The sequence below is a fragment of the Cenococcum geophilum genome, assembly GCF_001692895.1.
Source record: "Cenococcum geophilum 1.58 unplaced genomic scaffold K441scaffold_3, whole genome shotgun sequence".
NCBI lineage: Eukaryota > Fungi > Ascomycota > Dothideomycetes > Gloniales > Gloniaceae > Cenococcum > Cenococcum geophilum.
This window is the reverse complement of record NW_027137561.1, coordinates 2493635-2509083: the sequence shown is the minus strand read 5'-3', so window position 1 is coordinate 2509083 and position 15449 is coordinate 2493635. Positions and strand designations below refer to the sequence as shown.

General features: G+C 42.7%; 3 protein-coding genes across 3 annotated transcripts; all 3 read left to right on the top strand.

Moving 5' to 3' along the window:
• The first annotated feature begins 960 nt into the window (after positions 1-960).
• K441DRAFT_160318 (uncharacterized protein) lies at positions 961-4271 on the top strand. The gene is made up of 2 exons (XM_067640250.1): positions 961-1035; positions 1105-4271. The coding sequence occupies exon 2, from the start codon at positions 1301-1303 to the stop codon at positions 3821-3823; it is 2523 nt and encodes an 840-aa protein (XP_067509275.1). The 5' UTR covers positions 961-1035; positions 1105-1300; the 3' UTR covers positions 3824-4271.
• A 1229-nt stretch (positions 4272-5500) lies between these two features.
• On the top strand, positions 5501-8499 carry K441DRAFT_692572 (uncharacterized protein; the record flags this gene model as incomplete). Its single annotated transcript, XM_067652579.1, has 6 exons — positions 5501-5787; positions 5851-5963; positions 6038-6630; positions 6682-7117; positions 7200-7958; positions 8024-8499. The coding sequence occupies 6 exons, from the start codon at positions 5501-5503 to the stop codon at positions 8371-8373; spliced, it is 2538 nt and encodes an 845-aa protein (XP_067509274.1). The 3' UTR covers positions 8374-8499.
• Positions 8500-11620: 3121 nt separating this feature from the next.
• K441DRAFT_160285 (uncharacterized protein) lies at positions 11621-12679 on the top strand. Its single transcript, XM_067640249.1, has 3 exons — positions 11621-12473; positions 12525-12605; positions 12661-12679. The coding sequence occupies exons 1-2, from the start codon at positions 11670-11672 to the stop codon at positions 12549-12551; spliced, it is 831 nt and encodes a 276-aa protein (XP_067509273.1). The 5' UTR covers positions 11621-11669; the 3' UTR covers positions 12552-12605; positions 12661-12679.
• The last annotated feature ends 2770 nt before the right edge of the window (positions 12680-15449 follow it).

Genomic DNA, 15449 nt, shown 5'->3' with positions numbered 1-15449 from the left:
TTTAGTCGTGGCCTCGCACATACCAAAACCCACCAGCTTAAGATAGGTCTACAACTTAATTTAGGCTGGAATAATTTAATTAGATGCTTGAAAACTTCCACATAAATGGTCTGAGTAATAAAATAAAGAGTTGTTTTCTGAATATGACATGGTTTTATGAGGCCACAACTAAACGGGTGGGCCCTCGGGCACTGCCCACACGCTGCCCACATGCTGCCCACGCATATCTAGCGATCCAGCCTCGTTGCTTCACTCGGGTTTGGTTTTTTTTCAGCTGCCATCGTGTTTGAATATGCTCCAAAAAAATGCAGTCACGCCTCACGTTTTGACGCAGATGCTTTTTCCTCCCTGCACCGGCATATTTTGTTACAGCGTCGCAGCTCTGCAGCTCTGCAGCACCGTTGAAGGTTGTGAGGGTGGTAAGGGTTTGTGAGGCGCTGAGGTGATTTGCAGGGTCAGAAAATAAGAAATGGCCGCTAAACCTGCTTTGGACAGCCAATTTCCTGAAAGCGTGGACGAGTCGAGCCAAGAAGAGACAGGAGTTCACATGCGCCCAACCTCTCCGACTTCTCTTCTTCCTCCATCTTGTTATTGAACGCCTTCGCCTTCGTCTTCGTCTTCGCCTTCACTCCTTTTCGAAAAGGTCGCCCTGCAAAGGCCTCCCTTCTTCGCTTCATTCCTTGATTCATTGTTCTTCGCGTCTTCGCGTCTTCGCTCTTTACCGCAACTTCACTGAGCTCCACAAGAGCTCCCTTTTGCGAGACCACTCTTACCGCCGACCAATTAATCTTTCGCCTTCAGCATTCTCCGCCGCGAGAATATCTGTCCATCTCATTCCAAACGGTCATTGTGCACTTCTAAGCCCCTGGCTCAGCTCTTACCGGGTCCCAAAGCGTATTGGAAGTACTTTCGTACCCTTGCCTATAATACTTCACCTCAACTCGAGCGACAAGAGCCATTTTACCGTACGAAAGGCTTTGCTTCTAGTGTTTAACATACTCTATTAATCGTTCAGTTACGATTGACTTGTAGGAAGTACGTTTTTGTAGTCTTACCACGGAATTACCCCTACCCCGATGTGTGCCTTGCTAAATTCTACGATAGGTTGAGCTTGTTAGTGTATTAATCGATTCGGCCCATTCTCTTCCTTCTATTCCAATATCTCTTCAGCCGTATCTTCCCCCATACATATTTTACCGTCGTCCGGGACTTGGAGGACCGGACGCAATAATACATCACCACGGCTGTCCTTTCTCAAAGCGCGCGGGACAGCTTTGTCCTGCCCCCTCACCTCTTAGGCATGCAGCATCAAGACTCTACCCCGACAGGTCCAAGTGCCCATCGTCTGCAATCTACCTTTTCGAAGCAGTCCATGAATGGCGACCATACGGGATTTTCGCATGGAGCTTTCCATACCAACCAGCCTTCCATCGGTGGCTATGCTGACAGGCACCCTCAGCGATCAAACATACCGACTATTAACACTGGCAGGCTTGGACAGAGCAACCAAAATGGAAATGACATGCAAACACCTGGGACTGCGTTTGACATGAACTTTACACCATTACTCCCGTCCCAGTTGCTGTTAGGTAGCCCGTTCCAACCAGGTTCTCCATCAGCCTTTACATCGCCGCAGTTCCAGGGTTTCTCGAACTTCACTGGCCAGAACCAGAATTCACAACAGCAGCAAAATCAACAAAACCAGATCGGCAGCCCAATGCAAATGCAGCAACCGCTTTCGCCACAGCTATATCAGAGCCTTGTTTCACCCACGGGTATGAATGCACCACAATATTTTGGGGGACCACAGTCACCGACCAGTGGATATCCAAGTTTGGCGGGTCAGAGCTTAGGTGGATTCGGAGCTCCTATGCATATGGCACCCGGCTTGGTCTCTGGTACAAGCCGGACAGTCTACCTGGGAAATATCCCTCCTGAGACGTCGGCTGAGGAGATTCTTGGCCATGTAAGAAGTGGTCAGATCGAATCTGTGAGGCTGTTGCCAGACAAGAACTGTGCCTTTATATCCTTCCTTGACAGCAGCTCCGCCACACATTTCCACTCTGACGCAATCTTGAAAAAGTTGTCCATCAGAGGCCAGGATATCAAGATTGGCTGGGGTAAGCCATCTCAGGTTCCCACTTCCGTTGCACTTGCTGTACAACAATCCGGCGCATCGCGTAACGTCTATCTCGGCAACCTTTCCGAGGACGTATCTGAAGAAGAGCTCCGTGAAGATTTGGGCAAATTCGGGCCTATTGATACTGTGAAGATCGTTCGGGAAAAGGCTATTGGTTTCGTTCATTTCTTGTCCATCGGTAACGCCATCAAGGCTGTTGCTCAACTGCCTCAAGAACCCAAGTGGCAAGCACCACGACGTGTGTACTATGGCAAGGACAGATGCGCGTATGTCTCGAAAACCCAACAGCAGAACGCTGCACAGTATCTTGGCATTGCACCAGGATATGCTCATGTTCTCAATGGCGCTGATAGGGACCTTATCTCCAATGCGCTTGCCCAGCAGTCTGTTGCGGCAGCAGCTGTTGCGACCTCAGCCGGTGGAGTGAACAACCTCGGTAACCGAACGGTATACCTAGGCAACATTCATCCCGAGACTACGATTGAAGAGATTTGCAATGTAGTACGAGGTGGCCTGCTGCACCACATCCGCTATATTCCAGACAAGCACATTTGCTTCGTCACATTCATCGATCCTACCTCAGCAGCTTCGTTCTATGCTTTAAGTAATCTCCAGGGACTAATGATTCACAACCGTCGCCTGAAAATTGGCTGGGGCAAGCACTCCGGAGCACTTCCTCCGGCGATTGCATTGGCAGTTAGCGGTGGTGCTTCGCGAAATGTTTACATTGGTAATCTCGACGAATCTTGGAGCGAGGAGCGTCTGAGGCAGGATTTCTCTGAATACGGCGAAATTGAACTCGTGAACGCTTTGAGGGAGAAGAGCTGTGCGTTCGTTAACTTTACCAACATCGCCAACGCCATCAAAGCAATTGAGGCTGTACGAGGTCGGGAGGAGTACAAGAGATTTAAGGTCAACTTCGGCAAGGATCGGTGCGGTAACCCACCACGACAAATTAACACCAGCCAGAACCAGCAGAACCAACAAGCCGGCAGCAATGATGGCATGCAGTCGCCATCGCCCATCAACGGACTTCAGCCATCTCGAAGCCAGACCGGACCTTCTGTCTCCCCAACGGGATCAGCGGCACCCGGCTCCACTGGTGCCAGCTCGAATGGCCAGTATCAAGGAATGCAAGCACCTACGCCTGCAAACATTCTTAATACCGGCAGCAACAATCCGCTGATGATGTACCTCCAACAAGCACAACAGAACCAGCAGCAAGCCCAGCAAGAGCAGGCCAACTTGCAACAACAGCAGCAGCAACAGCAACAAGCCTTCGCCTCGCAACAAGCTGCCTTTTACGGTGCCGACATCAACCCAAGCCTACAGCAGCACCAGTCCCACACCGCACACAATAGCACCTCGAGCTTCAGCCTGGTTAGCGGCAGCTCTAACGGAACTGGAGCCACGACCGTTGGCGGCCTCCTCGCGCCCTCGAACCTCAACGCCCGCGCCCAGCATGCCCGCGCCGTCAGCCTGCCAGTCTTCTCCCAAGGTCCCTTTGCGCAGCCTATGCAGCAGTCTCAAGGACCTCAACAGCAGCAACAACAACAAAACGCTTTCGGCAGCCTGAGCTCCGGCATTGGTGGCTTCGGTAGCGGCAACGGCGGCTATGGCCTCGCGATCCAGGGCGACGGCGGACTGCCCGGATGGGCCGAGGAGGAAATCGGGGCACAATAGAGCTAGCTGCCCCCAAGTTCTCTCTATTTCGATATCCGCTTCATTGTCCGATACTTTTGCTCCACTAACTACATTTAGTCCACTTTTTATCTTTTGCCTGCGCGCAGCTTACCTGATTTAAAATCGCACCTTTTTGGAACACCTACAATCTATAACTCGCATCTTGGATCGGATTTCGGCGCGATATTCTGTTTCTTTTCTTGCGACTTCGAGGGCGCTGCTTATTTTTTATTCCTTTTTTTGCCATTTGCGTATGCTCTTTGTTACTTCAGCTCTCTACTTAAACTATATCTGACACATACACTCCTTAATACTGGCCCTCGAACCTCCCCCTCTCTCTTGCGCGCGGAATTTGTTATTAGTTTATCGACTTCTCTTTTGTTCGTTTGTGTACCTGTTAGGGAATCTCCCTTCCGCGTTTTCTCTGCTGTCTTAAGGCGAGATCTATTCTGGCATTGGTTTTTTTTTGAAAGATGGAAGCGAGGAACGAAGGGAAAGGAAGCCTTTTGACAGCCGGCGAACGCCCCAGAGTGGAAAGGAGGGAAGATGCATGGATGGAGGCAAGCATGGGAGGCTGGGACGGGTAATACCGTTGTATGTAGTTCGAGCGTGGATGTAGGCTGTGATATTCTGCTGTTTTTTGATAGGAAATTGGTTAGGGTGGCGCCCTGGAGAGGCGGCGTGTGGGAGAAAGACTCGTTCGTCAATATTTTTGGTGTGCGTTAGTTCTTTGTGATGTACTGTATGCCGGGAGGTGGTGTGATTTTGGAGCGGTTGTGGAGGCTGATCTAATTGTAGACTGAAGTACCACGTCTGACTTAAGTGCTGGCTGGAATCGCTACTTTCAACGTCTTACCCGCTAGCAACCGCAAGCTCGGCCATGGCTGTCTCATCCAATGGGCGAGCTTCGTATTCTATTATTATTTCACCCATTATTAATATTCGACGCTTACAGGCCTACAGGTTCTATCTTATTCGCCCTTACGTCTCTCTCAGCCTACGCTACCCGGTTAAATCTTTGCTGGGATAAATGCTTCTGCTTCCAGAATTATCTATTCGATTATACTGACTTAGAAGATATGAGCAGCAATCGAGCTTCCTACATTCTAAGGTGGTAAGTGTTATTCAAGCAACAAATGCCAGTCAGAAGTCTCCAGAATAAGTCATAATACTCGAATCTACAGATGTTGATATCATTTTAGGTCCAATGCCAGGCATAATTTGCATGGCATGTATACTCTCTATATACACCAATAAACATGTGACACGAGGCTTTTGAGATACAGCACTTCCTAAGTATGCAAGACTGCGAGAGCCAACGAGTCTTCAAGCCTAGCGTCATGCAAAAGAGCCTCAGCCTTACGCCTATCTTACGATCATTTCCCGTTTTTCTCCTAAGATCGATGAGTCACGCCAGCCTTGCATTAAACTCGATACCCTCATGCATCCTAGTACGACAATGATCGAATTGAAAGTTCTGGTCTAGAGTCATATGATGAGTGTACGTCCAGTCGAACCACTGCATTCAACCTACATATGCGGACTTTTCTTACTTCGGCATAATCCCAGTCCGCTTTGTACCTAGATAAAGCGATCGATCTGCTTTTCAGCCTGCCGCCACTCCGACCGATTTTCCATCTGAGCATACCGTCTGCGATTCATTGCTAACAAACCAGCATGAATGCATCGGAATTTACGACTTCGAATTCTGGTAACGAAGAGGATACTGTGGGTTTTTGTGGGAAATGCGAAGCAGCTGAAGGAGACGTCAAATGTACCTGTGATGAAATCTTCTGCGATTCATGCTTCCAGTGGCATATTGAACGACTACCAAAACATCAAAAAGTTTCTTCAAGCCAAAAAATTCTAAGGAAAGCTTGGTCATGGGTATCAGGAACATCCAGTGCCTTGTTAGATATGACTACCCGAAGTGAAAATTTCAAAGAAGATGAGATGGCTAAATGGTTCGGTCTCTACATCGGGGGCAGCAAATCTGGTTGAATTGCTAGAATTATTGAAACTGCTAGGTTTACTGAACTGGCCGAAAAATCTGCGACAGCGTCTGTCAACAGCACAAAGCGTCAGTTCCCGAGCATCACGTCATTTGTTGGGGAGACTGGAGTAGGAAAATCGACCCTGAGTAAGCTCGCAGCCCACACTTTCACTACAAAATTCGTGCTTATGTTTTGTGGTTTTGTTTCTAAAACTTCTTAGTCCGCACCCTAATATGGAAAGCCGCCGGTGACAAAGGAATACCTGCCGAAAATGTTGAGGCTCCAGTTCCCGGCTGTTCTGCTGGACCTTCGGCATTCATTCCCACAACTGGAGAAGTCAACTTATATGCAGACCCAGCAACATTTGGCACTACGACACCGCAGTTCTATGCTGATTGCGAAGGGTTTCAAGGCTCCGAGCCAGCCTGCGCACAGCATCAGAATGGCTGGTATAAACTCGGAAGGAAATACCTTATTCGTGGCAAGAACGGAAAGATTGTAGACCGCAGTACTGCAGTTAAAGAAATTTATCCAAGGTTTCTATACATCTTTAGCGATGTCATCTGTTTAGTCACTCGGAACCCAAAAGCGTGGGCTGAAACTGCACTTAAGCTTCTGGAATGGAGTGACATCGGAGCACATAACACCGTCAACCAATATGTACTCCCAGCTGCCATCATTGTCCTTAATCAGCCTACAATAGAGGATAAGAGATGGATTTCTGCAGATCTGGGGGCAGCAACAGAGGGTTTTTTTGCTGTGGTAGAGAAGGAAATAGAGGGGGGCAATAAGTTGCGGGCTATGGCTAGCAAGGCAAGCATTTTTCACTCCTTAGTTTTAGATATGACTAAGAAACTTTTGTAGAAGGGCGACAAAACGATGAAGGCTCTTTTTCTTCGCAACTTTTCAAGTATTCATGTCCACTACGTACCCCTCCAGGGGTATGGTGATCTTGGGACGGCCGATATCATCTTCCAGCAGAACGCTAAGCTGTCGGAGCAGATTCAGAAAGATACGGAAAGAGTTCAGAAGGCAAGAGAGAAAGCTTGGATGAAGCTTGACTCAGTCCAGTTTTCTATAGTCGTCGATCATGCCTTCAAGCACCTTGCCCAGAACAACAACGTACCTTTCAATTTCAGTACATGCCGGCGCCATACCGACCTACCTAATACAATAGAAGTAGATTTAATTCGGTTTTTTGAATATTACTTGTCAGACATGGCTGTGGAAGACCTTCGATTTGTCGCCGCGATTTTGGGTTCCTGCTTTGTGCGGCGCACGCTGGAAGCTGAGAGCATGGGTAAGTTAGTGTAGCAATGCGAGTGCTCACTCGCGACCCTGTTCCCTGATGGATATGTTACCGCGCTGATGATTTGCAAAAGCGCTTGTCTTTAGCCCCTCAGTTGTGTTCGATGACGCTACCAAGAGACTCTGCTCCAAAACTCTCGACACTTTCCTTGATCAAAATATCAAATGTGCTTTTGTTGATTCAGCCTCAAGCGAATGTTGTGTTAATACACGGTCTGGCCATACCAAGGGGCACCAAGATAGGTTTGGGAATATCATCAGCGAGGGGTCTTTCGTAAGTCATAATGTTAATACGAATAATTTCGTCAAAGACGTAGGGGACAAAGTCACCGAATTACTCAGACAATTAAATGAAAAGGATAGCAGCGGTGAGAGGAGGGAATTCGCACTGAAAACCCATCGGGAACTTCTCAGAAAAGCCGCAGAGTTTAAGGAACCGTTGGAGCAGGAAGACTCGCCCGGATTAGCTACCTACAATTTCACGAACACTTGTTTCTCCTGCCTCTTTGGAAGACCGGAATATAGTCTGCCATGTGGCCATGTTATTTGCAAAACTTGCACTAGAGATTTTGACCAGACCGAAGAAGGGCAGGGGTACTCTGATCAGGTCGTTCATAATCTATGCCTCCTTTGTGCTACAGATAAGCCTTCAGGGAGCTGGCCTTGGACGATGAATATTACGCCTCAATTATCGGGCATCAGGGTTTTGTCATTGGATGGAGGGGGCATGCGCGGTATTGTCGAGTTAGAGGTTATGCAGAGGCTGGAGGAAGAGATAGGCCTCAAAATTCCTTTCTGGAGTTTCTTCGATCTGATAGTCGGGACGAGCGCAGGTGGGTTCCAGCTTATATCTAATAGGGCCCTCGGTAAAACGAGCTCAGCTAAATACGAATTCTAGGCGGCTTGATCGCGCTCGCAATTGGAGTTCACAAATGGGATACCAAAACCTGTATAACAAAGTTCAAGGATATATGCCGTCTAGGATTCAAGAAGAAATTCCTTGCGGACAATGCCTTGATTGTATGGGCTGTGAGGGTGGTGCGGGGGTCAATCTATGATACCCAAGCTTTAGAAAACATGTTCAGGGCGATGTTCCCCAATCAATACTTCTTCGGCATCCGACAGAATTCTGATTCGTCACTCCCGCACTCTCCTCGAGTTGCTGTAACGACGACTGTACAACCGGCGACGGCTATGTACCTCGTGAATTACAATCGAGGTGGTTCTCATCAGTGTTGTTTTCAATAACGCGATAAGGCTTCAATCAATATTGAAATTGAATCGTTAATATCAATTAATATTGACAGCGCTTATTAATAATGCTTAGTATTAACCGCATTACGCTTTAAACCCTATCTTAATCTTATCCTTTATAATACCAATTAATATTAATAACCCTTATTAATAATGATTAGTATTAATTGTGCTTGGTTGCTGGGTTAATAAGTGCTATATTGTATACGGGCCCGTAACGGTGCTAGAGCGTGTCTTCCGCTATATTCTGCTATATTCTGCTAGGGTTCTGCTATATTCTGCTATATTGTTATAGTATAGGGTTCCGCTAGCTCTGTTTATTAAATTAACTAATTAGGATTTTCTATCCCCGGGATAGAAAATCGCTATTGGCTTGGTTAAGGGCGGTAAGCAAAACCTTTATTTTCGCGGTGGAAATAGGTAGACGGTGGACACAGGTGGACTATTACGGGACTACCCCGTAACACCTTGCACTGTCTTATATACGTCCACCTGTTTCTACCATTTTAACTTCCACCGTATTCTACCTGCCCTGTTAGCAGAATATGGCAGAACCCTAGCGGAATATAGCAGAACCCTAGCAGAATATAGCAGAACCCTAGCAGAATATGGCAGAATTTGGCAGGTAACGCGCTCTAGCACCGTTATATAGAACTATTATCTTTGCAGTAGAAACAGGTGGACGGTAGACACAGGTGGATTATCACGGGACTACCCCGTAATACCTTGCACTGTCTTACATACGCCCACCTATTTCCACCGTCTTAACTTCTACCGTATTCTACCTGCCCCATTAGCAGAATATAGCAGAATTTGGCAGGTAACGCGCTCTAGCACTGTTATATAGACCTAACCTATTGCATCTATAGTGCTTTGCTTTAAATCTTCTTAAGACTCTATATATTTAACCCGTTATACTAAGCTTATCCTTTATAATACTACTCTATTTACAATATTTTAAATACTCTACTCTCTTAATATTTTTAGCTCCTAGCCGTGCCCTTTCCTATAAAATCATATAGCGCCCTCCTAAAAAAACTCGCTCTAGTATATTGCTTATAGCCAGAATTAATAAAATATTAATTGCTATATATAATAACCTTAGCCAATGCTTTCTCTATTAATCTTGATACTACTATTTAAGAGCAGAAATTTTTCTAATATTATATAGTTCTCCATTAGAATAGTCTTTATACTTATTTTAACTTATTAGCTAAGCATACTTTCCTAGGTCCTAAGTAATCCGATTAAACACATTAAGATCTTAATCTTAAGTAGACTTCCTTTTATATAAAGAAATAGGAGGGGAAGAACTTCTTTCTTAATAGAACTCCTAAAGCTCTTTTACCTTCTTAAATATAGGCTTTTACCACTTTACCTTCCAATTCGCGTAAATGTACTTAATATAACGGTTTGGATAAAGAATAAGAGCGGCTATATAGAGAGGGTAATTGTCTATCTTAGTATAGTACTTATTAAAGGCCTCCTATCCCTTTTAAATTTAGGAGCTAAATTCCTTATTATTAGTATAATTAAAGAAAGCCTTTTTAAAGTATTAAATAAGGATATCTATCGTAAATAGTACACGATTAATTATTGCGTTATATCCTTAAGTTTTAAGTATTGCTTAATAGAATAGTTAAAGAAATATCTTAATTTTCCGAAGCCAATCCTAGTTACTTAGGTAGAGATAGTCCTTTTTAAGCGCGGCGAAGTTGTTCTTTAAATAGGTGTTAATAGCTCCTACTTTTTTAATTGCTATAACTAGTATTAAATACTAGCTATTCCATCTTATCTAATTATTAAGTAAAATTATCCTTCCTACTAGAGCTTTAAACTTCTTTGTGTAATTAGCGGAACTGTAAATGTATATAATAATATTATAAAGTTTTCTAAGTGGACCTATTATTTAAAAGGTTACCCGCTTCTCTTCTTTATTTTTAACTTCTCCTATTTCTTCCTATTTATTATACTATTTAACTTACTTTATTTTAATTAGATTCTAAAATAGAAAGGCTTATATAGCTAAATTAATAATATGCCTAATATAGCGAATCTATTAATATAAATTATCCTACTTAATTATCTTTTCCTCTTAGAGGTAGATGCCGAGTTTTTAATAAAGAGTATTATTTAAAGAGCCATTGTTAGAAACAATAGAACTAATTTTTTATATAATCCTATACTCTTAAAGAACTAGAAGAAGAGTAGAGAATTGCTTACTTTTACTATAATTTATAACCGGACGAAGCGTAATAAGAGCATTTAATAGCTTTTCGCTAATTAATTTAACGAAATGGGCATAGATCCTAAGAAAAAGAAATTAATTTAAAGAGGTCCAAATATTAAGCAAAAGATAAATACTTAATATTACTGACTGAAGCTTCTTTTATACGACGTCTTTATATAATAGCCATAATTTTTTAATCTTCTTTATAACTTTAGAGTGTGCGGTTATAATATTACCTTTTACTTTCGGATTAAGAACTTAACAAAAGGTATAAAACTCTAGCTATTTAATAATGCGGAACGGAAGATTTCCTATAATAATTAAGGTAACTAGTACCTTATTAATAACGTCTTTATCTAGAACTTTCTAAAGAACTTAGACATTAAGCTATTACGTTTAACCTATGGATATTGCCCTAATATATAGCTATTATAGTTAATTAAGAGTTACTAATTTAACTAGGCCTAGAGTAGATTTAACCTTAACTTTATGCTTACTTTTAAGGTAATTTCGGAAGCTATTACTAGCTATAGCACTACAAGGCGGGTCTAAATAGTATTTGCAATAGAAAATAAGGGTTTTTCCTTAACATTCTGGCTCTCTATCCTTTAGCTCGCGTGCGTAGGCCTAAGTTTTAATAGCTGAGCGTTTTCTACCCTTTTTTTCCGTGGTATTAATTAAGTCTTAAGTAATTAAAGGGGTTAAAGAAGATAGATTAATTTTAGAATCTATATTTCGTATATTACGGGAAACAGATAGATGTTTAAAGTTGTTGCAAAATTTAAGTGTGTGCCAAGAATTATTAACAATAATTTAAGCGATATCGACCTTATTAATAAGCGATATCGATTAATTGATTGACAATAAATTATCGACAACAACACTGAGTTCTCATAAAGCAGAATATCTGTACTCAGTAATTAGTACATGGGAAGTGTAAGCTAGCTCTGACCTCTTCACGTGCTAGCAAATATGTATAGATTGGTAGCCTTCATACTAAGATCTGATTAGGGCTCGATGCACTTCAGCGGCACCCCTGTATTTCGAAGCTTATCGACATATGGGAAGGAGTTGCTACGATGGCGGTCTCCAAGAGAACAATCCGATCCACATTGCTGTCAGTGAGAGTAAGAGAGTCTGGGGGTCGAGTGTTCCTTTTGACCTCGTGCTCTCAATCGGCTCAGGGGAGGCATCCACCTCTCCTGACATCCCCTCTGTCTGGAGGCTTGTGCCAGCGTGGGTAGCAACCCTTTACAACACTTTTATGACCCGAATGAATGGGCAAGAGCGCTGGAAAGATTATTTGCAAGTCACAGAGAAATCGGTCATATCGCGCTCTAGGCGTCTCAACGTCAAATTTGCAGATAAGATAGAGCCAGAACTTGACGCCATCGTAAAAATCGACAACATGCAGGAAGAAGCACGACAATATAAATTCCCTGCACCATTGGCCTATCACTCAAACGAACCGTTAATCAAGCCGTACCCAAATGACGTTTTACGGGAGGTTGCTCTGCGCCTTCGTGCGAGCCTCTTTTTCTTTGAGCTACAATCCATGTCATACAGCAACGACAATCACGTCACTGCGATCAGAGGTGTGATCTATTGTAGGCTCAGGACTAGCACTAAAGCATTGGACTTATTGCTGGCCAAGACTAAGGGGTTCCAAATAATAAGTGAGCAAGGCAGTTACAAACAACTAGAATCAAGTGACCATCAAAAGCCCTTCAAATTCGAGGTAGAACTTCAGCAACCCTCGCAGAAAGACAGCGACCCACTTCGTCTTGAGGTGAAGTTCTTGGAGACTGAGAAAGAACGTTTAGAGTACACCGTTGCTATCAGTGGGTTTCCTTGCACTTTAAGCGTAAGAATATAGTCATCCATCAGTAGGAATTTCGCTAATGCAAATTTGTAGAGCTTAAAGGAGCGGCTTGATACTTAGCAATGCTGACTGTGGCTTGTGGATTTCTCTCTATAATGCGGTATTAGCAAGGAGGTAATATACACGCAATTATCGACCTAATGAAGGCCTCTGATCTCATCAACTCTAGCCCTATCCCAATCGTGTCAACCCCATTCTAATATCTTGTGTACCTTCATCAACCGTACTAAGGTAAAGCCATTAGCCCTTTGATATCGTAATTTGTAGTTGTGTGAGTGTCGTAGCATGATTCGTGGCTGTGTTTACAGCGTAAGGAAATTGTCGATCCAGGTCGGATTTTGAGTCGGATTTCCATTACCTATTACCGACTGAGTGGCAATATCGACCTGGTGGCAATTGAGTAACAGTTACATATCGTCGTCGGCGTCTCCGTCAGTCTTTTGCCACCTACCTCAAGTATATAGATAGCTTCTAGAGCCAGCTTTAATAGACAGTTATTATTCTTTTTATCTCTTAGTTTTCCGATTGACAGTTATAAGCTCGGGTGACTTACGATATTGCACCTATTTAACTAATTAATTTAATTAATTCTACCCCTTATTAAATGGTTGTTTATTACTAAATCCTTTATCCGTCTTTATAAGTACCTTTTAATATAACTTCTTAACCTATCTCAGCTGTTACTATAACGGTAATATTATTAAACTAAGCTAATTAGGACGAATAGATTGACCTTATTAGGCTTTAAGCTCGAATAGGAGACGTATAGAAATATGTTAACCCCTTAACTAAACGGGATTAGTTACCCTAATTACTTAAACCAGTCTTTCCTAGGCCTTGAGATATAAAGCTAGGAATAATATTATATATAGCCCTTTCTAAGGACGAGAAGGACAAGCCTTAAATTCTTTATAAAAGGTATAAGATAATAGAGAAGGAATATAAGAAGTAGAAGGTAGCTTTAACTTCTCTAGGAAGCTATATTACTAGTATAGTCGCTAGGAACCTTAATACCTATATACTAGGTATTAACTTAATATATAATAGGGGTTAATACAAAATCCACCTCTAAAGTTTCATTTATTTTAACATCCACCTCCTGCTAATTAAGGCTTAATAGCCTTACCCTTTATATAGTAGTAAAATAATAGAGTGTAGGGTTTCTCTAATTAGAATAAGCTTAATTTTAAGTAAGGCGGACTCCATAATAAATAAACTTATAATTTACATCGTAATCCTTAGCATGGTATTGCACGTAGAAATTTAGGAAGGGGTTTATATTTTAATTAAATTTATAAGATTATAACCAAAAGTCCATACGGCGTGGTAGTATAGTAAGTTCTATAATTGCTTTAATTTAGAACTAGCCTAATAAGATTCAGTGTTACTCGGTTACTGTAGGAAAGTTATAATGCTTAGTATAGTATTAAACCTAGGGTGCCTCTACTACTTCAGTGGTAGAGACACTCCAAATTCCTAACGATTAAGATTTTAGGCTATAGTAGACCAACTACTTATAGTGCCTCCGTTACTATAGTAGCTACTATAGTAACAGAGACACTCTATATTTATAAGTTTAGATTTTAAATCGCGATCGCCAAAAATCTAAAATCTTATCAGAGAACGTAATCTAACTACCCCCCACTAATATTATTAATATTAGTAGTAGAGCATAATTAAGTTATAGAGGACTCTTTTATATATATATTAAGCATAGTATAAGGTAGCGGCTTTAATAAAGCAAAGCAGTAGATTATAAATAAGCACTATTAGTTAGAAACGATTATATTTACTAAAGTTACTAAATATAGTTAAATAGCTATATCTCCGGTTAACTCTAAGCTAGTATATAATTGCCTAATAAGGTAAAGCGCTAGAGAATAAAGTATATATAAGGTTTAAGATCTACCTAGGTGCAAATTAGTATCTACCTACTTTACCTACTTTTAAATTAGTACCTACCTACTCTACCTACTCTACCTACTTTTAATTCTAAATCCACCTACTTTACTTATCGTCTTAAACGTCTCTAGCGCTTTAATAGAACTATAGGTATACTACCCCCTAGCCTTTTTAGGCTGATTAAACGATACGGCGGGCTTAATAGCGTAGGTAAAGTAGTAGGGCCGTTTCTTACTAGCAACTTAGTAAATAGAGTTGGCGTTTATTTAAACTTAGGAAGTAGTAAGGATTGTTTAAATATAGAAGGAGTAGGCATTTGTTCGAACTCAGTCAGCGGTAAGGATAGTTAATTAGTAGGGGGCTCGACGAAATCGGCCTCTGCACCTCCACGCGGTGGAGCCCGGGAACCTAGCAGCTACTATTAATGTTCCATTTGGATTGTGTCAATAGACTACCAAAGCAAACACAGAGACGTGCGTACGGCTGCGCAGCGCCTGCGCAGCGACGTGGTGGTGGTAGTGTGAAAATTTTTCACTAGGGGGTAAGCCCCAGCAAAAAGTTTAAACACAGCTACCACGTCTATCGTACACGTTCGGTCATTCGAATCGACAAGCAATCATCCCTCCAGCGTACCCCCTCCCTCCTACAAATACTACATATACCGCACAGTAACTATACACATACGCAAACAATCCGCGCCCTAAGCGTAGTAGAGGCCCCCCATTTTAACATTACCTAGTAACCTAGGTATCTAGTTATAGGGACTGGTCCCCCCTATCTAGAGCGTCCTCCTATACCTCACAAATAGGTGCAAGGGCCTAGGTTTGGGCCTTAGGGTAAAAGCGATACTAAGTTATATATACCCCATTATAGAAACCTTTTAATAAAGGAATGGATAAGAGACCTTAGTATGCAGGCCCGGGCGGAGCGCAAGCGTTATTATTAGGAGATATTTATAGGAGACTTAGAAAAGGAGCTAGGGATAGGTATACGACTTTATATAGGCAATACACAGACGTGGTAAAAATGGTTTAAGTGGCAGATAGGGCAAGATAG